The sequence below is a fragment of the Crotalus tigris genome, unplaced genomic scaffold (genome assembly GCF_016545835.1).
Source record: "Crotalus tigris isolate CLP2741 ecotype Arizona unplaced genomic scaffold, ASM1654583v1 scf7180000017666.379230911805:20528666, whole genome shotgun sequence".
Classification (NCBI taxonomy): domain Eukaryota; kingdom Metazoa; phylum Chordata; class Lepidosauria; order Squamata; family Viperidae; genus Crotalus; species Crotalus tigris.
In genome coordinates, this window is record NW_024096552.1 from 2,978,166 (window position 1) to 3,006,056 (window position 27,891).

Genomic DNA, 27,891 nt, shown 5'->3' on the forward strand with positions numbered 1-27,891 from the left:
CGGCTGGCCGCGCCCCTTTGTTGGCACGTTGAATTGCCGCTAAACCATCTTCCCCCCTATCTGGTTTGGGTCAAGAGACTATCGCTGGCAGGGGCGACCTGGATGATGGACGGGAGGATGGTCACGAAGGTAAGAGTCGCGAGGTGGTGCACGACTCCTTTAAGTACGGCAGCGTTCCTGCTACTTCTTTTCTGCCTAGAAAACCTGAAGTGCGGATCGTGGATCAATGCACAAAACGGGAAGTGCACAAAACGGCCCGGCAAGAAACTGTGGGAACTTAAGTCTAAAACATACGTCTAGATGTATGGTTACCTTACTGCTACCTGTCCCATTCTTAGTTTGGGGTGCAGAGCAAAAGCACTGGCGTTTAAAATTTACTGGACTCGGTATTGTAGGATGGCTCACCAAGCTAAAAAACAGGCTACATTCCTAAGATTTTGAATACCCTCAGTTGTATCTCTCGCAATATTACTCCGATACTCCAATATGGTATTGATAGATTTCAGTTTCGGAATGATGCGGGAGGAATTTGGTAACACCTGCCTCAGGATGGATGCTAGCATTCTAGAAGGTATAATCTCAAGAGAGTGAATTTTATTAAATAGATAAAATTGATTTATACTTCACAAAAGACAATTGTAAATTAAGAAAACTGTAAATGGAGAAATTAACAACCTTGTGAGATATAGAAAGGGACAAAACAAGGATGTCCCTTGTTATTATTATTCATTTTAGCTCTGGAAGTATTGAATAGACACATAAGACAAGATGGAAGAATTGCTGGAGTGAGGATTAAAAGTGGAATGTATAAATTAAGGGTATTTGCTGATATTTGGTAATAATTTTGAAAAATCCTTTGGAAGAAATGGAAATACTAAAAAAATAAAGGACGTTGGTGCATTGATTAGCTGGATTTAAAATTAATGAGAAAATGAAGATGTTAAGTAAGATGAGGGTGAAGGTGTTTTAATATTCAGAAAAAAGTGAAATACTTGGTATTAGTATGATTAATATGAATTGCATGTTATTTCAGAACAATTATATTAAGGCATAGAATCAAATTAAAAAGGACTTACTAAGATGGAAAAAATTACAATTGTCATTGTTGGAAGGAATTTCTGTGATAAAAATGAATGACCTGGTTTGACCAATTTAAGTAAAGGCCAAAAGACATACAGTATCTAGGCAAGGGAATAGCTAAATTAAATATAAAGTCTGCTAAGATGCACACAAGGAGAATTTGAACTGCCTGGTTAGAAAGTGAAAGAGTGGGTGCTGCTGAGAAATAAGAGAATTTTAGAACTAGAGGGGCATGACCTGAGGTTTGGATGACACAGTTTTCTATGGTCGGATAAAGTTAAGATTAATGTAGATTTAAAAATCAGTATATTAGAAGTGCCATATTGAGAACATAAAATAAACCCAGATTGTGCCAAAAATGCCTTTATGAGTCTCAGCATAAGAATCATTTTATATAAAAGGAATAGCCAGCAAAGAAGGATAGTTAACATATAGAGAGCTGTTAGAATAAGAACATGGAGAATATAAGATGAAATCAATAGATCAATTGACTGGGATTTAACTTTCAAAGGTTTTCATATGCACAGCTAAAAAGAAATATTTAAGATAGATAAGAGGACATTTGGAATTGAATAGCATAAGTGCAAATTTGAATTTACAAATGATGAACATGTAATTGCTAAAATATAAACCTGTTGAAATTTGAAATGGGAGAACAAGTGAAAGAGTATATGATAAGGAACAAACATAAAGGGTCATTTTATTATGCCTAGTGATCTTGTAAAACAGCTAGAAAATTCTGGGTTCAAATACAATGATACAAAAAATAAATATTAATATTCAGAACTTTGCTTGTTGGAACTAATGGATAAACAGAAAAGAATTGTGGAAGAGTGTTTTTATAAACACTTTCAGAAAGACTTTGATATACCCACAATGGAGAAATGATTGGTGAAGATGACAGTTTAGCAGAGATGGCAACATTTACTTGTCTGATTAGAGAAAGGGCAATAACCATATGTATTGTTACTGGAAGCCTCTTATGAACTTTTGCTGAAAAAAAAAAGACATGAACTAGTGATTTATGGGTTTGATGACTAGAAAGGGTAGACTATGTAAAGAAGGAAATAATTTTGTTACCTTACAGAGGGTAAATATAAATGTAAAATCAGAAACTTTCTTTATTACTTTTTCTTTTCTTTCCTTATTTCCAATTTTTACTTTGCACTTTTAGCTCTTCCTGGCCACGCGTTGCTGTGGCTCATTCTGGTTAAATGGAAAAGAAAGAAAAGAGAAAGTGCACTTTTGTAATATGTTTAATTTCACAATGCTTGTGGGTATACAATATTTTTTGTTGTTCCATTGTCTGTGCAGATATAGAGATTGTCTGAAATCGTAGCGTGTGTTGCTTTTACGTCCAACAGATGGCACTGTTTTTCACAAAAAGCATGTTTTTACCTGTCACAGGTGTGACAGCTATATTACATAGGTATATAAAAACACGCATGTATTCGAATGCAACATTGTGTCAAAATTTCAAAGCAATCAGTGAAGAACTTTTGGAGATTTAAGATTTTGAACAAACGAACATTTACATTTTTATTTATATATTTATAGATATATAATATATATAGGTATATATGTATGTATATGTATGTGTGTGTGTATGTGTATGTGTATGTGTATATATATACGCTATAAAATAATCCAAACATCAGGATAATACTAAAAACAAAACTTGTTTAATTAAAAGCTAAGTCTTTTGTCAGTCAACACTACCAACATCATCAGAACATGATGCAAGATTGCTGGGAGTCCTTCTTATGCTGCCGGGTGGCTTTGTGCTCAGCTCTTTGACCTGGTTACCGGTCCATCCGTTCTCTCCATCTGGTTTCTTTTTTTTTGTTTTAATATATTTTATTGTTTTTTTTAATTTAAACAAAGAGTACATTAGACACACTGTGGTATTTGGGTAAACAAACTATTCAAGGTGAAAAACATACATAAACAGCTCAACTTAATACATTCACTATCATCTCTCTATTTCTCACAAATAAGATAATAGATTTAATATATTCCATTTCTAGCTTAAATTTCTATTTCTACTCCACCTGTTTTAAAGCTTTATCAATTTAAAATTACCATAGTCAAATATTGTTTTACATCAATAAATTATCACTTCAAGTATCTCTACCATGTATATTAAAGTTTTTAATCTCTCTCAACCCTCTTCTTATCATCCATCTGGTTTCTTAAAGGGCCCACGTCCTTTACCGTGTTGATGCCCTCCGAAGTTGCTGTTTCCTTCCTCCTGGATCCAACCACTCTCCGTTTCTGTTCACCCACTCTCACAACTGTCATCCTCTCTAGCCCCATTCCGTGGTCCGTTAGATCCTCCCTGGACTGACTATGTTTGCATGCGTTCGAGGGAGGGATAGCCCTATGGGACACCTGCTCCACGATCCCTGCCAACATGAGGGGAGAGATGGGTTATTCTACCGATGTGAAAGGAAAGGAAAACAGAGACCTACAATGGAAGGTGATGTGGTGAGGCCTCGCACGTGTGCAAAAAGGTCAAAAGAACTGATGAACCCAACGTGCGAGCAAGTAATGAGGAGCCTCAAGGGGAGGGGGACAACTAGAAGCGGTACAGCATATTCACGGACACCTGAGGAGGAAAACAGTGTCCCTGGGTGGAGGAATGTGTGCAGGAATGCAGCCGCCAGGGATTGTGCCGATAGACATCCAGACCCGCTTGACACATACCCTCCTTCGAACGCATGCAAACATAGTCAATGTCCTTGCAGTGATAAACTTAACTCATTCAAGATGGCAAAGATGTCAACCAAGTAAGCTATTTTGTGCAGTTCACTGTTATCGCTGAAAAGTGCTTCGAACTGCGGTCTTGCTTTCTGATTAAAAAACGTTTTGAGTTCATTATGAAGCTCAAAAACACGTTTTAAAACTTTTCCTCTCAACAACCATCTCACTTCAGTGTGAAATAGCAGAGCATTGTTCGGCGCATCCAACTCGTTGCACAGTTGCAAAAACAGTCAACTGTTTAAACTGCTCGCCTTTACAAAATTGACAGAATTTATGACGCTTTTCATTACTTCTTGTAACTCTTGTGGCAGCATCTTTGTAGCTAATATTTGCCAATGAATCATACAGTGAGTTCCAATGACTTTTGATGACTCATTCAGTACCAAACATTGAAATCCAGATCAATATCCTAGTATAGCTGGAACACCATCTGTGCAAACAACACAAACCTTTTCCCAAGAGATCTTATGCTCTTTCAGAAATGAACCAACTGTGTCAAATACATCACGTGCAGTAGTTGTCATTTCAAGAGGTTTGCAAAAAAGAAACTCATCTTTAAAGACGCCATCCTTAATATATCTCACGTAAACCAGTAACTGTGAACAGTTTGCAACTTCTGTAGATTCATCAAGCTGGATACTAAATATTGGAAGTGCAGCAGATTTAATTTCTTGGATTACCTGATCAAGAATATCAGCAGACATGTCATCTGTTCTTCTGCGGACAGTGTCATTAGATAAGGAAATTGCACTCAATTTCATCACAAATTTGTCTTCGATCATAACTCGAACAATGTCCTTGGCCAATGGCAACAGTAAATCCTCAGCAATGGTGTGAGGTTTCATAGCTCTGGCAATTCTGAGTGCCACCAAATATGAAGCTTCAACGGCTGCTACGTTTTGTTTGTGGTACTTGCCACTAGTGTCAAGTCTGGCTTTCTTGAGTCCATCAGCTTTGCTTCTAAAATAGTTGGTATCCTTGCCGGCAAAGCTCGGATGCTTGCTATCAAAATGGCGGCTTAGTTTGTTCGGCTTCATAGATTCTGCTGATAGAACCTCACAACAAATAAGACATTGCGGTTTCTCAATTCCTGCTGTAATTATTGAGGTAAAACCATACTTGTAAAAAATCCTCACTATATTTTCTTTTCTTAACATTCTTCTCTACACGATCCATTGTCATGGGATGGTTTGCTAATGAAAATAATATATAACAATAGCTTTAATAATACAAAAGATGATACACAGCATAGTTCAGTCAAGACAGTTCATTAAAGTTTCCTATGATTTACCATTATCTGTGTTGTTGTTTTTTACATACCTGTTACTATAACCCAGTGTTTCTCAACCTTGACAATTTTAAGGCATGTGGACTTCAACTCCCAGAATTCCACAGCTAGCATTGCACCCAAAATGCATTCTTAAAATGATGTTTGAATCCAGTCATTGCAAAGCAACATTTATGACACAGCGTATGTCCTAAATAAGTCATTTTGGGGCATACTCAGGAAATTATGGTCTAATAATATGATGTATGAACTTATATAGAATGTCCTCCCCTTCTGCTTGCAAGGAAACCTGATCTTAACTTGTACTGAGGAAAGCCCAAGTCGCCAATCCATTCAGCCATCTCCTTGAGGGTGCAGGATAAATACAAGGGACCAACCTGACGAAGACCTTTCTTGTTTGCAGCCGGAGTTAGGCAGGAACTCCGTACTGGGGGAGGCCTGAGAAACAGCCGCTCTCAGAGAAAGCAGTGTGTTCGGCTTTTCCAGGCTGCTTCCCAATCGTTTTGCCTCTCCCCGGTCGACTTTGGGGGCTTTTTTGTCTGCTGCAGTCAGAGGCACGGGGGGCATCGGTGGTGGGCTGTCCCCCCAGAGCCGGAGCGGCTGATGCAGCCGCCCCATACCCTGCCTGCAGCCTCCCCGCCGCCTACCCCGCGCAGCCCTGCCATATAGAGCGGGCCCTGCAGCTCCCACAGCACCAGCCTCACACCACACTGATGGCGCAGAGCTCGCGGTTGCTGAGCCAGATGCCAGTGCAGGGTGGCAGGAGGGCGCGGGCTGTGGGCAGGCCATGGCGGTGGCAAGCGTCGTGGGCCAGGCACTCCAGGGCGGCCATGTAGGCACACAGGGTGAGGCAGCAGCGGTGCAGGTCCAGCACTGGCTAGGCCACCAGCTGGCCCGGCCCAAGGAAGGTCAGCCACCCGCCGCACCCTATGCGCGCCACCTTCGCACCCAGCGCCCATTGCTGCCCCGCCAGGACCACCTCCGCCGCCGCCTTTCCCACGCAGCCCTGCTTTGTCAAGCGGGCCCCGCGGCTCCCACAGCAGCAGACGTGTGTGTGTGTGTGTTTGTGTGTGTTTGTGTGTGTGTATATGTGTGTGTTTGTGTGTGTATGTGTGTGTAATCTTAGACTCAGAGGGTCCATCTAATTCTGTATACCTTTCCAAGAGTGGTTAAACATAGAGAAAATTAAAAGGAAAATGTAACTGAATAATACATGTTTAAGTTCAATAAATTCAACAATTATTTAAAAATAGTTTTTAAAAGTGAAATTAAATTATTGTGCTCTACAATTACATAACTATTCCTCTAAGTGCTGAGTAAAATTCTGAACAGCAGAATGTATGTGAAATATAGCAAGCTAATAAACAGGAGTTATGGGTTAAATATATTTTCATATCATGTCCATAATTGAAGATCCTAATTCATTCAGACCAAATCTACAGGGACTAATGGGGAGGGATAGGCTTTTATAGTATAGCCTGATTGTTTCTGCCATAATTGGGAAGTGATTCGGAAAGGGATATTTTAAATAACCTTTTTTTTTCTTGTAATGCTTTTTGCCAAGAAAGACAACATGTCACTTTTGAAATTATACACAATGAAAGCTACTAATTGGGTACAAGAATTATGTGGTGGGAAACAAGTTAAATATTCCTGTAGCCATCAGAGTTGTACTACTTGTGTTTCTAAGTTTTAGATTCTCTCTCTATATAATATAGGATAAAGTTGTCCCAGGCTCATTGAGAGCAGAATCTCCACAAGTAATTTAAAAACCAAACACTCTTGGAAAATTACTTCTCAACTTTAGGAAACAGATGAGTTCATGATTTGCTTTGGTTATCATTATGTATGCAGAATAGGTGGATAATGTCCCACACTTCTTGGTGAGAGGAAGGACTGATCATCTCCCCTGCTTCCATTAATCTCAGAGATCATCCTCTAAAAGCAATGCAGCACAGCTGCTGCAAGTACAAAATTGGAGCTGAATCTAGTAAGAGAGCCAATGTCAGAATCCAATTATATTTCATCTTTAATTATCAAATATAGAAACTCCCAATTCTGCCTTCTCTGACTTCTGCCATAAGAGGGAGAGAAGGGGGAGAACAAAGGGGCTTTATGGCCCTCACTTCCTTCAGTATACTTCAAGGAGCTGAATGCTGAATGTGTGTTTATTGTAACCTCAAAGCGTTAGCACCAAAGAACCTTACCATAACAAAGAAGGGTATTTGCCTTTCATGTAGTTATCTGAAGTCTCCATCCAGACGGAAGAAAGAAAAAAGGGGGTGGAATTGTGATACCTGAAACTATCACTGGAAGGGGGGTTGATTGGGTGGGACTACTGGGGAACCCCTTAAAACCTTGAATGGGAGGGCTTGGACCCCAAGTCCTGTCTAGCATGCCTGCAACCACTTCTTCTTAATAAAGGATTCCTGTTGGAAGAATTATTCCAAGAGTTCTGTCTTCTTAAGATGCAAAGTGGGGTGGGTCCTTACATTAGACAGGACTTTAGACACCCATCTTCAAAACAGTGACTATATTAATCCCCCCCATGCCCGAAGCTGTGAAGGTGAAAGCCTTAATAGACTCTGGCTGCACCCGCTGCCTCATTAGCCCAACACTAGTGGGGAATCTGGGCATCCCATCCAGGAGACTGGAACAACCAATCTCATTTGGCCAGTTAGATGGATCCATAGCAGGGGGGGTGCCAGCTACCCTAGCCACTCTACCAATACACCTCTCCCTGGGCAAACATGAAGAGGACATAACGTTTGTGGTGACCCCAGGTATGGAATGCCCAATGATTCTAGGGATGGAATGGTTGAAAAAATGGAACCCCTGGGTAAATTGGAGGACGACAGAAATCAAATTCCCGAAGGGGGACCCTATGGACTTAAAACCCCAAGGGAGGCTACCAGAATCAAGAATAGAAAAAGCATCCATAGGAGAGGAAAAAAGATTAACAGAAATACCAGAGGAATATAGGACCTTGCTGAAGTCTTCAGTGAGGAGAGGGCGAATGAGCTTCCCCCCCACCGACCCACAGACTGTACCATTGAATTCAAGCCTGGGGCAAAACTCCCGAAGCCCAGATTATACTCCATGAGCCCAAAGGAGAAGGAGGAAATGGAAAGATTTATAAAAAAAAACCTAGAGAGAGGTTTCATTGAGCCAGCCAAGCCTAAAGTGGCTGCCCCGGTCCTTTTTAGAAGAGGATGGCTCCTTACGTTTATGCGTGGATTATAGGGCCCTGAATACAATCAGTGAAAGCAACCTATACCCTCTGCCCCTCATGAAAGACATGCTGTCACACCTATCGAAAGGGAAATTTTTTTCTAAACTAGACCTAAGGGAAGCTTACTATCGCGTGAGAATTAAGGAAGGGGACGAATGGAAGACTGCATTTAACTGCCCCATGGGGTGCTATCAATTCAAAGTCTTGCCATTTGGATTACAAGGGGGCCCTGCAGTCTTTATGCAATTAATCAATGACGTTCTAAGGGAGCACCTGTTTAAGGGGGTCCTTGTGTACTTGGACGACATTCTTATCTTTACTGAAACAAAAGAGGAACACCTCAACCTTGTCAGGGCGATTTTAAAGAAGCTGCGAGCCGCCCACCTATATGCCAAACTCTCAAAATGCGAATTCCACCAGGAAAGGATAGACTACCTAGGCTATCGCATATCCCCACAGGGCATTGAAATGGACCCAGAGAAGGTCAAAGCAGTATTAGATTGGGCACCACCCCGCACAAGAAAGCAACTACAAAGTTTCCTGGGCTTTGCAAATTTTTACCGCCAATTCATCCCCTCATTTGCCCAGATAGCCTTGCCCCTCACTAACTTACTAAAAACGAAGGGAACATCCTCAGTAAAACCTAGCCAGCCACTAACATGGACAATGGAGTGCCAAGCAGCGTTTGAGAGACTAAAGAGACTTTTTTCTGCCGAACCAGTACTAAGGCACCCAGACATGGACAAGCCCTTCATAATACAGGCAGATGCAAGTGATGTGGCAGTGGGGGCTGTGCTATTACAAGAAAATGATGATGCAGTATTGCAACCCTGTGCATATACATCCAAGAAACTCACGGAAACAGAACAGCGCTGGCCTGTATGGGAGAAGGAGGCTTATGGGATACGTTGGGCATTACTCACGTGGCGACAGTTCCTGGAAGGCAACAAAATCCCCTTCCAGGTGTGGACTGATCACAAAAATTTAGAAGCCCTGAAAACTTCCAGGAAACTCAATCCCAAACAGGCCCGCTGGTCCCAGCATTTTCACCAATTCCAATTTAAGCTCAAACATTTACCAGGAAGAAAGAACTTCCTGGCAGATGCACTATCTCGCATGCCCCAATATAACAGCGCACGAACCACAGACTCTAGACCAATAATGGCAGAGTCACAACTGGCAGCACCAGTAACCACAAGAACCCAAGCCAAATTAAAACCACAACTGGACAGCCAAACTGGAATTGAATTCAGAAAAAGTTTGGAAACAGATGAATGGTTCCAGAAAAACAAAAATGTGTGCACAATGAGAGACGGGTTGCCTTGGGTAGGGGAAAAGTTATATATACCAACAACTCAAAGAGTAACTTTCATGCACCTTTGCCATGACACAAAATCAGCAGGGCATTTTGGATTTGTAAAAACTTTACATTTAATTAAACGGCAATTTTGGTGGCCATCCATGAAAAAGGACATTGAAAGTTATATAGCCAGTTGTCCAAAATGTGCCACGGCAAAGAGGTTGCAAGGGAAAGTGCCAGGACTATTGCAAACAGTGGCAAGTCCCTCAGCCCCCTGGAGAGAAATAGCCATGGATTTTATAGTGGAATTGCCAGAAAGCAATGGGAATACTGTAGTCTGGACGGTCACGGTCAAAGTGGGGTGGGTCCTTACAGCCACGCTGTAAGCAGTCTAAACTACTAAGCCCAAGAGTAGGAAAGATGATGACCAGAAATAGACTTTAAGTTGAAAGAAATATCTGAAACAAGCATAGAACCTCAACTCAAGATTCCTAGCCAAGTTTTCCTTCTGATCTGAGGCATCATCATATTGTTTCCTTGACAAGAACAAGCACCTTGTGCTGGTCTTCCAAAATAAAGGATATGGAAGAAGGGTGGACTTCATTTTCAAGCCCCAGTTTCCTGCACCATGTTGTTGGCTGCTCTCATGTATTTGTTTCTGCTTCTAAATTATGGTTTCTGTTTCTCTGTCTTAGAGGTCAACTACAATGACACTTGCCAATGATGAACAGAATCACATCAACTCTCCTAACTGGTGCTTAGCTCGGGCAAGCAGCCCTGCATCAGCAGTAGGTACCGGTATCTTGTTGGACTATAAGGATGTAGCAAGGAAATAGTGTTTTGCTCAAGAGATATTAGGAGTAAACACTGACTCCTTCAAGATGAAGCCTGCCAAACTGACAAGTAACAACACATACTTATAGCCAGGCCTCTGAGTGTACAGCCTCACTTATACTCTTGAAATCAGAATGATTTGAATCTTTTATCTTGTGGATCGTAGTGGGGTGAGATGGAGGCTTAAATATCCCGGATTCTGATCTGAAACAAATTTAAACTCAGATTATTCTTATTACAGCCCTAAAGAAGTGTGTTCTTTTATAGCATGCATGAACTTAAGAGGTATGCTAATGATACAGTCAAAATGCAAATGCAAATTTTGTCCTGCTAGAATCCAAATGGGCATTGCTAGCAGATGATGGCATATAGCATATTAGAAGAAGAGAATGAGAAGGCAACTCTAATCTTATGGGTGCCCTTGTTGGGAACTGTGATGGCTGGGGAATTCTGGAAACTGAAATCTACACATTGGAAATATTGGTAGTGCTCTGTGCAGCTGAGAATTGAGCTGCAGCTCATGAAAGTTTATATCTTTTAATAGAATTTGTTAGTCAAAAATGGTGTTGCCAGACTCCTGATTTTTTACCCTCTGATTTCTGAAATTCTAACAAAGAATTAGTGCAATAAAATTAGTGCAATAAAAATGAACACTGATTAGTGTAATAAAAAAAAAACCAAGGTAATATTCCCAAATAGGCATGAATGAAAAAAGTATGGGTAAAGGAATACAGCCTGTTACATTTTATGAGAAGGGGTTTTGTTGAAAAGTAAAGCAGTCTATGCCATAAAAGTCCTCATCTGTGGAGGGCCTGTTGCTTTATTTGGAATTGAGTGATGGGAATTTTCTTTTCCAGGTGGAGTTGGCTGGGTTGGAGCCACAAGGTAGGTAACATGATCCTTTTTGAGTTTTTGCTAAATCTACCCATTTATTTATTTATTTAAAATATTTGTATTATAATTGAAAGGGAGGTAACATGTCAGGGTCAAACATGTCTGCCTTGAGTAGTCATGAAGTAAACAGAAAAAAAAGCCAGATATTGTGCTTGGACTTTTTCCCGAAAGTGAATTTCTCTCCCCCTCATTTCCTACCTCTCTCATTCTTTCTTCTCCTCCTCTTATTTTTCTGGTCCCTGAAAGCAAAAGTACTGTACGGACCTTTTTGTATTCTCTAGGAATCCCTGAACCTGTTCAGTCCTTCTTCAAGATTTCTGTGAATATTCTCTCACTCCTGTCTAAGGTGACGCCTTCTTCTTGAATCCCCTCCTCTCTTCTTTGAGCCAGTGTCCTTCAGGGGTGTTGGATTAGAAGTCCAATCACTGTCCATGCAGGCAACAATGATGGGAATAGCAATCCAACCCATATAGAGGGCATCAGTTTGGGAAGTCTACTTTTGGTATCGCTCCTCTTTACTTTACAAACCATCCTTTTAGTTTCCATTATCATTTCTACAGTGAAGACATTCTGGCTATGTTTCACTTAAATAGGTTTTTTTTAATCTTTCTATTCTAATTCCTATTCTTACACTCTGAGTGATGGAAGTTTTCCAGGTGGAGTTGGCTGGGTTGGAACCACAACACTTCTGATCATGCCCCTTTTTGTTCTATTTGGTATTCAGCCCAGCCCTATATTCAGATACCCAATTTCTCCACTGCTCTCTTTGGATCTACTGTCACTTGAATTCTTAAAGCCTTCTCCTCTGTTAGGAGTTACCAATCCACACTCCCTAGAAAGGAATGCTTACTGCCCATTAGAGCTGAAGTGGATCCCAGTCTCTTGTTTTGCAGGGCAGAGTTCTTCCTCAGAATTCTTGAGCAATAATAACAAAGAGAATCTTTTGTTGCTGAAGCAAAAGATTTCCAAGTAGTATCTGGGATTAATTTTCCAAGTAGACGTGGAGATAGAGCTCAGTATTTTTAGGTTTCAGAATTAAGGCTTGCTATTAATAACAGGCTTGCTTATAAAAGAACTAGAGTTCACTAGGTTTTGTGAAGCCTTTTCAATTTTCAGTATTTTTGCATAAATATGACCTAAAATGTGATCTATTCTCCACACTAAAGAACCCAATTAAACAAATGAGTCAGAAACAATTACAGGCCTCAATGATTACTGTCCGGTTGCACTGGCATCCACCATTATGAAATGCTTTGAGAAGCTGATAAAGGACATCATTATATCTAGTCTCCTGCCAGCATTTGACCCGCTTCAATTTGCCTACTGACCAAATGCTCTACAGAAGATGCTATTTCATCCATTCTCCATCTGAGCTTGAAGCACTTAGAGGAAAGAAATACTCATGTGCGTTTGTTGTTTGTCGACTTCAGTTCAGCGTTTAACACAACCATTCCCCAACATCTAGTAGACAAACTGGGCCTTTTAGGCTTAAACACTCCTTTGTGCAACTGGATTCTTGATTTTCCTACCAACAAGCCCCAATATGTGCGAGTTGGAACAAATACCTCTAATACCATTGTCTTGAGCACAGGTTCTCCTCAGGGTTGCGTCCTAAGTCTGCTGCTGTTCACCCTGATGTCCCATGACTGTTGTGCTAGGTTTGCCACCATCCATACTGTGAAGTTCGCAGATGATACAACAGTAGTGGGCCTTATTCATGATGACAAGATGGATGCTTACCGCAAGGAGGTTGAGGGGTTGGTGTAAGGAAAACAGCCTAGTTTTAAATACCGGAAAAACCAAAGAGATCATTGTCGATTTCAGAAAAGGCAGGCGCAGCCACACTCTCTGCATTAATGATTCACCTGTGGGAATGATTAACAGCATCAAATTCCTGGGTATGCAGTTAATGAGTAGGCTGGCTTAGTTGCTCAACAGCGAGACACTGGTGAAGCGGGCACAGCAGCGCCTGCATTTTCTCCGTTGCATGAGAAAGGCACATTTTCCTTCTCCTATCCTTACCACTTTCTACAGGGGGGCAATCAAGAGCATCCTGTCATATGACATCACAGTCTGGTTTGGAAGCATCCCTGCTTCAGACAGGAAGGCGGTGCAGAGAGTGGTGAGGATGGCCGAAAAGATCATTGGCAGTTCCCTACCTCCCATCCAGGACATAGCACAGAAGCACTGCTTGAACAGGGTCCGTAAGATTATCTGAGACATTACACATCCTCTTCATGACCTGTTACCTTCTGGGAGAAGGCTTCGTAGTATTCATAGCAAAACATCCAGCTTCAGCCATAGTTTCATTCCATACAGCATTAACCTTGTGAACTCTCAATCTTCCTCCTTCCGTTATATATTCAAAATGGACAGTATGTGTTTCACTTTGAGAGTGGGCAACTAAATTTCATTTTTTGATGTATGTCATTGTGTCCACAGTAAAAAAAAATGACAATAAAGGTTTTCTTATCTTATCTTATCTTATCTTATCTTATCTTATCTTAAACATTTCACTTGTTCATTTATTTATCAAGGAAAAAGATCCAAAGCTATACATTTGTGTGTGGCAAAAGTATGTGAATAATTGTCTCTTTCAATCCCAGAGTCTCATTTGGCACTGAAAAATGATGTGGAGCTTATCAGAGCTCAGCTCCATGCCCAGACCGAGGTATGTAGCTGGCATAAACCTGGAGATCTTGCCATCTTGGTATCACAATCAATATTAACCTCATTTGTGCCAAATTTTCTTTCCAGGCTTTTCAAGCACTGAGCCACTCAATTACTTTGTTAGAGCAAGAGAGCAACTACCAGCAGGGTAGGATCAATGCACTGGAAGGTGAGAAATATGAAAAATCGCTCTGCTTGTTTTGTGGCCTTACAAGTCCCATCATATCAGGTTATATCCTTCTTTAAAGAAGAAACCATTTAAGGCAGTGGTTCTCAACCTTTTTAATGCCGCGACCCCCCAACCGGTCGTAAGTCGAGGACTACACAACCGGTCGTAAGTCGAGGACTACTCAACTGGTGCAGCACCGTTTGCAGAATGGGACTTTTGGCGGGCTCAGCAGGGCAGAGACAGCCTGGACAATTCCTATTGGCTTTTGAAAGCCAATAGAATTAGACTCTATTCAAGAGAGTCTATTCTATTGGCTTTCAAAAGCCAATAGAATAAAAGGGAGTAGCACAGCTAAGGAAAAGGGGGAAAAATGGCGGACTGCGTTGTTTGGCGACCCCCTTGAAATGGTCGTTCGACCCCAAATGGGGTCCCGACCCACAGGTTGAGAACCACTGATTTAAGGGCTCCCTGTAGAGAGAGAGGAATTCTGGAGCATTAATCCATAGAGACCTTGGTTTCTTATGAATTTCTGACTCTTCTGGTTATGAAAACATAGGTAGCAGACACAAGACTGATAGGTTATATAATCCCCATTCCTAAGCAGCTTGCAGAAGCAGAATTGGAAGAAATTGAAAACAGTTTCTAACCTCTTCACTGTAGCTCAGTCTGGAAGAATTTTAAGGGTGCTATATCTTAGAATCTCAAGTCTGTTTTGAGTGCCATTTCAAGAATTGTACAGGGGCATCTTCACAGAATTAGGACTGGTAAATCAAGAATGCAGAATATCATCCCTGTCTCTCCATTACTGAAGAACGTATCATCTTCCATCCTTCTAGAGGAAGTAAAATTTGCTGCCCACTTATCCCGTGGAGAGATGTTTGATGAGCTAATACAGAAAAAAATCCAAGAGCTTTGGAAAACCATGACCAAAGAGGTAGAAGGGCTTCAGAGTTCCATGGTCCAGAAACAAAGTTCAATGGAGAATCTATCTCAAGATGTCCTTGAGAGGTAGGAGAAAGAGCTGAGTAGGCAGAGAAAGAAATGAGCTCTGTCTTGTGGATTTTGGACAGGTAAAATAATGGTTAGATAGGCTGGGTCTCTGCAGTCTTTACTATAATTCTCTTTCTACTGCTCTTGGGACTGAAGAAGTCTTGGGTAATAGACTGGTGTAGGTGCTTAGATTTCCAAAGGCTAGAGGACAATAATAGTGGGTTTTAATGTTTTTGCTTAATAATAAATCATCTTAGGATTTGAATTTCCAGGGCTACATTGTAAAGCTTCCTGACCTGTTTCTTTTTCCCCTGGCAGCAAAAAATTCCTTTGGGAAGAGTTGGAATCAGTTCAGGGTGAACTGCGGCGCATCCATCAAAAACTGAGTAAGTAGCTACTAGTGTTATTTTCTTGCAATATTTTGTTCATATTCACTTCCAAAATGCAGGAGATTCTTCTCTACTAGTATTTTCCCATTTATCATACATTCAGAATTGCCATGGCTCTCCAAATCTTCTGAATTTTTCTCTGCAATAGACTCTTAACCATCATCCAGTCAATTTGGAGCCAAAATCAGCTTTCTTGTAAAAGGGCAATGTCTCCTTCAAATTGAAGAACTCCTGAAGATGTCAGGATTCCAGATGCCCAATCTAGCCTAGAGCTCTAAACCTCCCTGGAAACCTTCCATTTAAATATTAAGCAAATTCAAACCTGATCAGTTTTTAAGTCAGGTCAAGATTAGCCTCTTGACTTCCGGTGGATCTGCGCGTGCGATGGCGGCTACTTTGTAGCCGTCCTCCTGGGTAAGTGTTTGAATCGCTATGAACAGCGGACATCAGCTGTTCAGCGGTTCAAAATCCCCCTCCCGGGCAAAGGGGGGGGAAGAGGGTTGCCTGAATAATGGTAGAGCCTCTTATGCACCCCCAAGGCTTTTTTTTGGGGGGTGAAAAGAGTGCTCCCACGGAGTTCAGACTGTCTCCGCTTCCCAGCTGCTTTTGTCCCTAGGGATAAAACAAGCCGCTGCAACCACCTCCACGATTAAAGAGATCTGGTGAGTTTTTCTTAGAAGCGGACAGAGCTGACTAGAGGATTTAGCTTTTGCTTTCTTTGATTTTATTTGGATTTTAAGTTTAAAGACTTACTTTTACGTTTATATTCCCTCTTTTTATTTTTTATTTTTTGCTGAAAGGGAAAGTAAAATGGCGATCGGCAGGCTTTTCGGTGTTTTTTTTTTCCTTTGGGAAGGTAGAATGGCAATCGGCAGGCTTTTTGGTGTTTTTTTTTTCCTTTCCTTTTTTTTTTTAATGATTGGAATGGAATGTGGACCTGATTATTTATAATGGTTTTTTTGATGTTGGGTTTGGATTTTAGAAGCATTTTTTTTTTTGCTTAACTTCTCTGTTTTGTTTTTTGTACTTTTAAAAAATGGAATGGATTTTTTTTATTTAATCATTTTTTTTTCTTCTTCCCTTTTCCTTTTTTTAACTCCTTTCTTTTTATTATAATGATCTCCTTTTGAAGGATTTTTTGATTTTCTGGAGTTAATCTCTCTTTTTCTTTTGCTTAATTTTTGTAATTTTTAAGAAGGAGTAAAGATTTTTTTTTTCAAGATGGCTCCAAAGCGTCCAGTAATTCCTACAGCTCCTAAGGTGGTTTCTTCCTCGGTGTTATCATCAGCGCAACAATCTAAATCAATAGCTTCACCCTCTTCCTTGGTACAGTCAACAATGGTGAAGGATTTGCAAGATATGATGGGAAATGTTATATCTCAAATTAGGGGAGAAATGAAAGAAATTTTAGAGGAAAATAATAAGATTTTGAGGCAAGAGATAGTTTTGGGTTTAAAAGGAGTTGCCTCTGTTCTTGAAAAGTTGAACTCTCGCGTAGAAGAGGTAGAAGAAAAAGTGGAATTGATGGAGGGAAAATTTGAAAGCATGGAAAAAGAGATGGAAAATTTTCAAGATGAGATTCTTATGCTTCAATATAGACAAATGGAATATGCTTTAAGAATCAGGGGCTTGAGAGAATCTGTGCAAGGAGATTTGAGAGAGATGGTTGCAAAGGACTTGGCTGTGATTTTGAATAGAGAAAAAGAGGAAATACTTAGTGAAATTGAAAAAACATTTAGAGTTAACTCTGTGGTGGCAGAGCAGAAGAATTTGCCAAGAGATGTGGTAATTTACTTTGGGAAAAGATCCCTGCGCAACAAAATTATACAAGTTTTTTATAAGAAGAGGTTTCAGATTGCTTCACAAGATGTTATAATTTTAAAGGAGATCCCATCTAAAATTTTAAGAAGAAGAAAGGAGTTTGCTTTTTTAGCAGATGAACTTAAAAAGAGACGAATCTTGTTCAGATGGGATGTTCCAACTGGAATGGTGGTGAGTTACCTGGGGATATGTTATAGACTTAATACTGTTTCTAAAGCAAAAGACTTTTATACTTCGGTCCTGGGGGTATATTCATCGCCATCTATTACGTTTAAAGTTTTGGAAGAAAAGAATGTAGAATTGCAGTTGGAAGAGCTTATACTTATGAAAATTGGGAAATCTCAATTTGAGAGGCCTCAACAAGTTGAGATGGAGGAGCAGAGGACAACTTGTGCAACATATAACTGTAAAGAAAAGGAGCAACAGAAGAAGGTCAAGGAAGCCTCACAAGTATTGGTTTCTGAATCTGCGGGAGAAGTAGGAGTTATAAACTTTTTGGAGCAACCTTTAAGGGTAGAATTGCAGTCTGAAGAGCTTATATTAATGAAAAATGGGAAATCTCAGTTCGAGGGGCCTCAACAAGTTGAGATGAAGGAGCAGAGGACAACTCGTGCAACATATAAACGTAAAGAAAAAGAGCAACAGAAGAAGGAGATTAAGGAAGCCCCACAAGTATTGGTTCCTGCTGTGGGAGAAGCAGGATTTACAAACTTTTTGGAGCTACCTTTAAGGGCAGATTTTAAAGCACTTCTTTCGAGGTTTATGGATAAGAGAAACTGATAAGGAATGTGTTTACTGTGGATGGAATTGTTATTGGAGAGAAGATTATGGAGATCGAATGAAAATTCTAGATAAGAAGTTTAAGTTTAAGCACTTAGTTTAAGTATTCAAAAGTACTGAGTTTGTGGGAGAAGCAAGATTCACAAACTTTTTGGAGCTACCTTTAAGGGCAGATTTCAAAGTATTTCTTTTGAGGTTTATGGATAAGAGAGACTGATAAGGAATGTGTTTATTGTGGATGGAATTTGTTATTGGTAAAGATTTAGGAATGTATAAGGGAATTTCAATGTTTTAAGTAATGTTTAAATTTGTGTTTTGGAGGGAGTTTATAAAGAATGATGGATAATAATATAAGTATGATATGAAAAAGTTCAGAGTATATTATAATGTGTTTAATGGTTGAGTTTTTTTATTTTTATTTATTATTATTATTATTATTTTTAAGAGAAGATAACTCGTTTAATTAAATGTATTTAGATTTGTTTAGGAACTATATGTTTTTCAAGTTTTTTTTTTTGTTAGGAGAGAGATTGAATGAAAACTTTAGATAAGAAGATTAAGTTTAAGTACTTAGTTTAAGTATTCAAAAGACTATTTAGTCTTAATGGTATAATGAATGTTTATATGTTTATTTTTCTGTTTTAGGATAAAGAAAGAGGGAGAGATTAGATTTTATATTGTAGGTATAGACATTTAAAGAAAGTAATGTTTAAATTTGTGTTTTGGAGGGAGTTTATAAAGAATGATGGATAATAATATAAGTATGATATTAGAAAATGTTTAGAGTATATTATAACGTGTTTAATGATTGTAATTATTATTTTTTAGAGAAGATAATCTGTTTAATTTAATGTATTTAGATTTGCTTAGGATTTATATATGTTTTAAGGTTTTTTTGAAAATTTTTAATTAAGCCTGTACTCAACTCTGGGAAGGTTGGGGGAGGGTATGGGAGGTCGGGGGAGGGTGGGGAGGTCTGGGGAAGGGATTTGTTTTGTAAAATTTAAAAACTTTTCAATAAAAAAAAAAGATTAGCCTCTTGAAATTTTATCTCGATCACCTGATTTAACTCTCATTGAGGCACAGAGAAGGGGGGGCGGTATTTTACCACTTGACTAGGCCTGGGCAAGTTCTATATGCATCCATGCTATTGACAGCATTTAGCTCAGCTATTCTTCCTCTTGCTGAAAAGGTTGTACACCAACACATCCCCTGGGTATTTTCTATCTTTGAGAAGGAAGATTCTATAGTCTTCCAAGACAGCTGGCTTTATGGCTGAATTGCTTTTATTAATTGGCAAGATTTTCCTTATACAGTATTTTAATCTCATGCTGCAGTATTTTCCGTTTTAATTTAATAGGTATCTTACCCTTGATTGCTTATATGAGATCTAAAAAAAGACTATTTCCCTACAACTGACAAACAGCAATGTGTGGAGTCATCCAATAATTCAACTGTTGTGCCAAAATAAATGTAATTGCAATATACTTTCTATCACCTTACTAATGGTTGGATAATGGTAAGGTGACCTCTCAGGTACTTTGGCAAAGAAGGAAACTATGTTGGAGTTGAAATGACATAGACTATCTCAATCCATACTGCCTTACAATTTCTTCTTGTTTTTCTATAGTGTTCGTATATTAAATTCCAGTAGAAAAAAATATATGTAGCTCCGGGTTGAATTGTAGAGTCCTTGGTTCTCTCTGAACATGGTTGTTTACTTTCAGGCATTTCATCATCTGACTAGCTAACCTCACCAGTGTATTGATGATCAGTGCATCAGTACACCAATGATGTTATCTAGTTGAAACAGCTGCAAGCAAACAACCATGCTCAGAGAACACCAAGGACTCCACATATGTTAAGTGTCAGATACAGTCCCCTCTGTTCTCCTTTTTGGTGATAAATATGCCCCTTGTTATTGCTTTTGCTCCTCTATCTGCTAAGGAAGCTGTGAATAATGATGTGAGTATTGTCCACTGAAGGCAAGGTCTTAAAGGAAATGTTTGCAGCAGAGCCTGATGCTTCACAGAAGTTAGAAGAGAGAGTTTAAAAGACGATAGTGGGAGTAATCCTAATTGAGTGTTCTTGGCTCTTATCTTAGAGGACCAGGAGGTTGATATCACTAGAAACCTTGTCAGCATTAAGAAAATGCAAGAGAATCAAATGAAGTGCACGAAGGTAAGTTCCTCCACTCAGCTTCAGTATTGAGTTGAAATCTCTATGTGAAGAGCTGTAAGTTAGCAAAAAAATTTCTGGGAACTGTTATTAAATTGTACATTCTCAGCTCATTGCACTGTAAAATAAGTCTCTCTCACCCAATTGCCCATAGGGTGATTGACAGAATATATCTTTTATTTTAGGAAATTTCTATCCTGACTTTTGCCCCACAATAGGGTGTGATTTATCAGAAACATTAGAAACAGGCGGCAGAAGGAGAGAAGTGGCCGAGTCAGGAGTCCAGAGGGTTGTTTTCCTTCTGCCAATCCCACCTCCTGAATTATAGTCAGTCATTGTGGAGGCGAGCAGCCATAGGAGAGGTGGGCACAGTGAGGTAATGATATATCAGAAAAATAAGACAAGGAAGAAACCAGAACCTGCCTAAGAGAGGAGGAGTGGCATTCAGGTGTATGTAAACTAATCGAGTACTCAGGATTTCTAACATGGGGGAAGGTATTGGGGAAAACCAGAAAGTCAGTTTGGTGTAGTGGGGGACACCCAGAAAGTCTCCCACTTTCTGGCACCAGGCTAGAAAGTGGGAAAATATAAGACACTAAGAAAAAGACACAGGCATGTCTTGAGCAGAGGTTTGAAGCTGCAGGATACAGCTTGACAAACTCTGAGTTTAATGCTTTTTATAGTCTTGTTACATACACCAGCTTAACCATTAGATGCTGACATAAAGTTTCTTCATTGGAAAATTCCTTCATATAAGCAACTATTTCCTAGTAACACATTACATGGTCAAAGACCAGGTAAAGAACAAATGCAGGCAGATCAAAGGAGAAAGAACTAACAAAGACAGGAAAAGATAGGAAGGAACTAAGCATATTATCTGTTTAGGTAGGTGAGGCATTAAGTCAAAAGGGGATGACCTTCTGGCTGCTTCACTGGGACAAAGGGTATCTAAAGGTTATGAGGTTTGGGGGGGAAAGCACGGCAGTTTGTTGCGCGTGCATTTTTCCCCCACAGGAAAATGTGAGTTCTACTTTTGCCTTGAACACAAAACCAGGCAGGTGACCTTGGGAACATTACCTTCTCTCTCCCCCAGAAAGCAAGCAATGGCAAAATGTTTTTGAAATCTTGCCAAGAAAACTGCAGGGACTAGTCTAAGCAGTTGTTGAGAGTCAATAGCAGACTCAGGCACAATAAATATTTTTTTTAAAAAAATGTTTATTTAAAGCATTTATATAGCCATCCATATCAAACTCCAGGCAGCTCCCAACCAACAATTATGTCAGACCAGCCCCAGCCCAGGTTGAAGCGATAGGTTATTTTATTAAGGTTAGGTGTTTGCATAGAAAGAAAGCCTAGATCTGAGGTTCCTGTGCAAAACGTTACATTTTTCCTTTCTCCCTGGCCCTCCCCCCTTGGCCAATCCATCTCTGTCCAATAGCATACTGTTTAGGTGTTTGGGGAATAGCCTGGACGATGGGTGCCATTGGGTATGGTGTTACTTTCTTTTCCCAGGCTAGGTGTCCTTGAACACTGGAATATGCCGGTTCTCACCTCTGGTTTCCGTCAAGCCCCTTTCCCTCTCATCTCTATCCTATACATTCCATTATCCCCTCCTCCCCCCTAACAATTTTTGACATGATGCCAGCAAAGCATAGAAGCTGAAGATGGTAGATCTGACAAATTAAAACAATATCAACAACAATAACAATAATAATAACAACAATAAAGCAATATAATATTATATCTATTAAAACCATAAATGTTAAGAACTTGATGCTAAATTTAAATTTCCAAGATCCTCACTAAATCCTCTCATTGAAATGTGTACCAGTGCTTGGTCAAAAGCCAGACCTTCACTGCTTTTCAAAAAGCTTGGAGGTGAAGGCCTGCCATCCTTCAAGGGGAAGGATGTTTCAGAGGACAGGGTTTGACAAGGAAAAGGCATTCTTCCTAGATCCCATTACATGACAATGTTTAGGGGAAGGGAATAGAACTGTGCCTTATCTGATTTGACACGATAGATAGAAATACTTAGGTAGAGGCAGTCCCCCAGATAGCCTGGCCATGTGGGCTTTAAATTGGTGGAGGAAATTGAGAACTATATTTTTTTTGATACCCTACAAGTGGATTTCTTAGGAACATGTTGCTAGCCACAGTGGAAAATAGTTTCTGATGTAGGTACCGTAGTATCCACCACTATTTCAGTAATTTTCTAATGCTCTTAAGATGGGCAGAATTAAATATTAATTATATGATCTTCAGCTAATGTAATTCAATTAAATTGCTATATTTAATTATAATTGTAATTAAATTAAATTAAATTAAAGCATGACATGCCACTGTCTGTGCTTCATTTCAACGGAATGGGACAACTTGCCATAGCCAACTCGCCACAGTCAACTCACCATGGCCAATTTGCCAACTCGCCACAGGATAACTTGCCCTGGGACAACTCGCTGTAGGACAATTCACAATTCAGTTTAATTATTTCAACTAATTTAAAAAATATTTTATTTTTTGTCATTCACATTTTATTTTGTTTCTTCCTTTGGCATCCTTTCTTTAATGATTCCATTCCACTATTTCGTTGATATTACTGTAACTCTTGTCCCATAGCGAGTTGTCCTGGAGTGAGTTGTCCCCTCCATCTAGCTATAGTAGCAAATCTTTTTGGAAAGCAAAACAGTGGCAACACTTTAATGGAGGTTGGATTTGGGCAAAGAGACCTGCTTAATGGGAATTGAGTAGAAGAACAGAACAGCATTTTTAGTGAGCTTATGTTAGCCTATAACATTGGAGGTCTGATTACACAACTCCCTGTCTCCTGTTGCATGGTGTTGTGTAGTTTGTGTATCTAAGCCTTGGATTTGGGCTGATATCAATACTGTTTCAACAATTCATCCAGAGGTTTGTAGAAGAGATATCCACCATAGCCTGTTTTGCATCCCAATGTATATATTTGATATTTTATCTTTCTCTAGTTCCTGACCCAACTGAGGGGCAAAACCCCAGATGATGGCCTAGCAGAGAAAGATCATAAACCAGAGACTGAAGAGCTGAATGAAATCTGGTAAGAACAGCTCCTTGGGAGTTCTTGTTGACTCTCTTCCTGTCTCCAGCTGTGGAAGGAATTGCTTGAATTTGACATCTTTCCCTTCAGTGGGATGTTGGAATAGGAATTTCTGGAGCTTGAATTTTCTGCCCCAGGAAGGTCAACCTTATAAAGCTGCTCCACATCTTTCCTATAAGAAGATATAGTATTTGAGTCTAAGAAAATGCTTGTATTCCACACCAATCTATTATGTCTGGAAATAAAAGGACAGCATGTTTGAATCCATTATAAATAAAGAAAAAAGAAATCTGTATAATTGCCACTATGTTACAAAGTACTTGTTCTCCGAGGATGAAATTGTAAAATGAGAAACTGCCCCAGGTCTAAAAGATCACCAGGGGGAGGATTTCAGAGCTATACATTCATCCTGCATAATTAACATTTAATATTATCAAAGCATATAAGGAGATATTTTTCCTGTCTGTTTATTTCAGTGGCAGGTAATCCACAAAGGGAATCATAACTTTCTCCTTATACAGGTCAGCTGTCAACACTTTACGCAACTCCATTATGAATAACAGCACATGGAGTGAGAAGAGGAATTCTTTGAAAATGAAAGGTGAGTAGGCCTAGTTCAGGGGTAGGCAATCCAAAACACTCAAAGAGCCACTTGGACCCGTTTTCTACCAAAAACAAAATACGGGGAGCCGCAAAACCCTTTTGATATCTAAAAGGAAGATAACACTGCATATATCCTTTTTTACCTTTTATATATATACAGTATATACATACATATATATTGGAAAATTTGCATAAAAATATGACTCATGGGCATGTCTATGGTACGAATAAAATACAAACACCAGGAGAATATAAATATAAAAATATACTTTACTAAAAGCTGCCAAGCTTTCGTTTGGAAACTCCAAACATCATCAGGGCTAAGGAGCCAGTAAACAATGATGACTTAAATGGGTTTTTATATTTATATTCTCCTGGTGTTCGTATTTTATTCGTACCATATATATATATATATATATATATATATATATATATATATATATATGTGTGTGTGTGTGTGTGTGTGTGTGTGTGTGTGTGTGTGTGTGTGTGTACACACACATACATACATACACATACATACATACATACATACATATATATATATATATATATATACACACACACACATATACAAACATATATATATCTCATAAAGGTAAAAAAGGATATATGCAGTGTTATCTTCATTTTAGATATCAAAAGGGTCTCTCTCTGTGTCTCTCTCTCCCTCCCTCTCTCTTCCTCTCTTTCTGCCTTGGTCTGCCAGTCTCCTTTCCCCACTCTCTCTCTCTCTCTTTCTCTCTCTCTCTCCTTCCCTCTCTCTTTCTTTCTCTCTCTTTCTCCCCCCCTCTCCGATCTTCTGCTCACCTGGCAAGCTGGCTTCAAGCTGTTCTCCAACAAGCTCAGAGATAGGCAACCTCAGTCTTTTATAGACTTCAATTCCCAGAAGTCCTGAGTCAGCATAGCTGGGCTAGCTAGCTCTCTCCTGCTCTTCCTGCTTCCTGCTTCCTGTAGAGACGCAGCAAAGGGAGGAGCCACGCCCAAAAGATTTTCAGCTTGTCTGAGAACACAGTGAGTCCACTCTCTTTTACACACACACAGAGAGAGAGAGAGAGAGAGAGAGAGAGAGAGAGAGAGAGAGAGAGAGAGAGACATAAGCACAAACACAGAGAGAGACAGAGAAGCAGGGAAGCGCAAGTGCCTCTCTCTGTCTCTGTCTCTCTCTGCAAATGGCAGAAGAGGCTGGGAGCCACAGGGGAAGGCTCAAAGAGCCACATGCGGCTCCGGAGCCGCAGGTTGCCGACCTGTGGCCTAGTTGCTCCACCTCTGAATAGAAGCATACAGAAATTGACCATAGGCACACACGGAAAACCCAGACCAGGCCTGCTTCAAAGAGGCACCACCCTTCAGGGTTCAGAATAATCTTCAGTGTGTTTTCCCAAACCTTTAGTCCGAGGCGTTGTTTAACTACAAGAGTCAAAGCCCCAAATATCTGGAAATTATAGGTAGCCTAATTTTATTACTTCTGAAGTTATTTGGAGTGCAAGGTTGGGCTGCGTGAGGGTAACTACCAGGGAAAAACTAATATACATTATTTCTCTTAAATATTCCTCTAGGGTGAATCAGTCCTTCAAAGTAGTCCAGGCAGGAAACAAAACTATGAGTACTAATACTCATAGTATTTTAATAATATTGTAAGGTTACAGCAACAGAGTTTTGTAAGTCTGAATGTTCTCCCCTTTCCCCTGCCTTTACTTTCCAGAGAATTAGAGGGGATCCCTTCTGAGACTTCATTTATCAGACCGTAATCTAGGCTGTGACTTTTTCTCTTGTCTCCCAAGATTATTCTGACAGCCCATGGCAGAATCACATATCAGTGGCAAGACTTGTTTGGTCTCAGCAGAGCACATTGGGACAAAATGGGAGACTGTGTTTCCTAATATGTCTGCCTCCTCATGAATGAATGAATGAATTGAATGAATGAATGAATGGTTACTTTTTTACAGATCGAGGGAGCCGACAACACCGAAAAACTAATTTGGTTGATTCCAATGTCTCTGACTCTGCCCTTCATCAGCACTGACGCAGCAGCTCAGAGCACAGTTCCTAGAAGGGCAAAGGTGAGCCCCCTTTTTTTCTCTTGCTCCTCGCATTCAGGAGCACGGCTACCCTGAAATTTCCCAGCATAGATTGTGTTTCCTCAGGAAATTTTCTTTTAGAATAGAGTCATCCTTTTTCACTCTTTCTGGGTCAAAAGGCAGAGAAGATGTGACACTGTTAGTAGAGGAAGCAAGACATTTTGGGATTTGGGAAGGGCGGGATAAAAGTAAATAGTAATATTCAGGCTAGCAGTTGAAAGGAATGGTAACATTGCCAAATGTCTTCATTTTGCTTCTGAATTTTGTGTAGCTACTTCTGGAGACTATAACAGTGGACTACAGCAAGGCATTGCTCATTTGGTTTGTAAACTGCCCACCTCCAGTAGAGAAGCAAACAGACCCCCTCCCATCCATACATCTACCTGGATACCTGGCAAACTAATGGTTTCTTTCTTAGGTATGGAAGGAGAATCAAGATCCTAGAAAGAAGCTGGGTCATCTTTGGAGCTGAATTTTTGACAATGCAAATGAAATTAAACCAAACTGCTTGGAAGACACTTGGTTTGGTCTTCACTGATAGAAAGTTGCCTTAGATTAAGTCAGACCATTGATCTATCTAGATTAGTATTACCTACTTGAAAAAACTGGCAGTGGATCTTCAGGTTTTCAGACCAGAAACTTTCCTGGTTTCACCTGGAGATACCAAAGGGATGGAAATAGAAACCAAGCCAATAACAGTAACAATAACAACTAGCTAATAACCTATAATTGCAGCCTCTCATCTGTGGCTTACCTCTGCAGTGTTGTTTCCTCTATTCAGGCAAGTTGTGAATTTTAGGCCTAAACGGTCAAGCAGCTCATTAAAGTCCCAGAAAAAGAAACAAAACTAATAATAATCAAGTAATCCTTCTTCTAAGACATGTCTGCATAATATAGATTTAGCAATTCACTCTTGTCATTTGTAAATTTTACATTCTAAGACTAGACATTTGAAAAAAAATAATTCTTTGCCAGTATCATGAGGTATCCTGCATCAGATTACATTGGTCTTGGAAGGCTTCTTGAGTGGTCCTTCCATGTTGGAAGATGCCCTCTCCCTCATCCATTCATTCCACTGCTGCCATCTCCAAACTCATGGTTTTTGATGGTGTTCTGATGCCCACATTTAGGATTACAGGGATGGCCTTCTTCCTTACCTTGATTATTACTTTCCTGCTACTTTCCTGGTCCATAGTGTTGGAAACTTACTGGGAATCAAGTCCTGTTTCTTTGGCACTTGATACAGTCCCATCTACAGATCAAAGGAAACAAACCTGCCACTTAATTCAGCTAGTAAAAAAACCCAGTTTATTTATTAAAGATCAGCGCAAAGTAAACAGCAATTAGCTGGCAAAAAAACAGGATAAAGCAGGCAGATAAAGGCATTTTCATAATTATCATAATATCAAATGACACAGAACTTTCCAGAGCAAACAATATGTAGGAAATTAGTATGGACAAAAGAGTGGCTTTTGGATATTCCTGAGTTAACCTTTTTAGATACATGGCAGCAACAGAATAGAGATGAAGAATAGAACACCAATGGTTCACTCTCTATATTGTACCATGAAACAGATTATTTAATGCAGTGCTTCTCAAATTGTGGGGCGCGCCCCCCCGGGGGGGCGCGAGGCTCCATAAAGGGGGGCTCGTTTGACCTCGGCAAATACTGTCATATTGGATTTCTAGATCGGATCATCTGACTCACTCGCAAGCGGCAGCCCGACGCGGAGGACAACATGACTGCCA

General features: G+C 39.9%; 1 protein-coding gene across 3 annotated transcripts; it reads left to right on the forward strand.

Annotated features, from left to right (window-relative positions):
* Positions 1–6: 6 nt before the first annotated feature.
* CCDC159 (coiled-coil domain containing 159) lies at positions 7–27,891 on the forward strand. Of its 3 annotated transcripts, none has more exons than XM_039336475.1 (12): positions 7–129; positions 10,359–10,451; positions 11,355–11,382; positions 13,998–14,062; positions 14,149–14,230; positions 15,067–15,238; positions 15,539–15,606; positions 20,315–20,391; positions 23,370–23,458; positions 23,980–24,059; positions 26,011–26,124; positions 27,832–27,891. In XM_039336475.1, the coding sequence occupies exons 1-11, from the start codon at positions 103–105 to the stop codon at positions 26,085–26,087; spliced, it is 858 nt and encodes a 285-aa protein (XP_039192409.1). In that variant the 5' UTR covers positions 7–102; the 3' UTR covers positions 26,088–26,124; positions 27,832–27,891. The 3 variants fall into 3 exon arrangements, with proteins under 3 accessions (XP_039192409.1, XP_039192410.1, XP_039192408.1); XM_039336474.1 differs by lacking the exon at positions 27,832–27,891 and adding an exon at positions 26,561–27,776 and having other exon boundaries at positions 12–129; XM_039336476.1 differs by lacking the exons at positions 10,359–10,451; positions 27,832–27,891 and adding an exon at positions 26,561–27,776 and having other exon boundaries at positions 9–129.

Coding starts and splice junctions, on each gene's coding strand:
- CCDC159 (XM_039336475.1), top strand. CDS start 103: ATGATGGACGGGAGGATGGTCACGAAG. Junction 11,383..13,997: donor GGCTGGGTTGGAGCCACAAG/GTAGGTAACATG, acceptor TTTCAATCCCAG/AGTCTCATTTGGCACTGAAA. Junction 23,459..23,979: donor GAAGAGCTGAATGAAATCTG/GTAAGAACAGCT, acceptor CTCCTTATACAG/GTCAGCTGTCAACACTTTAC.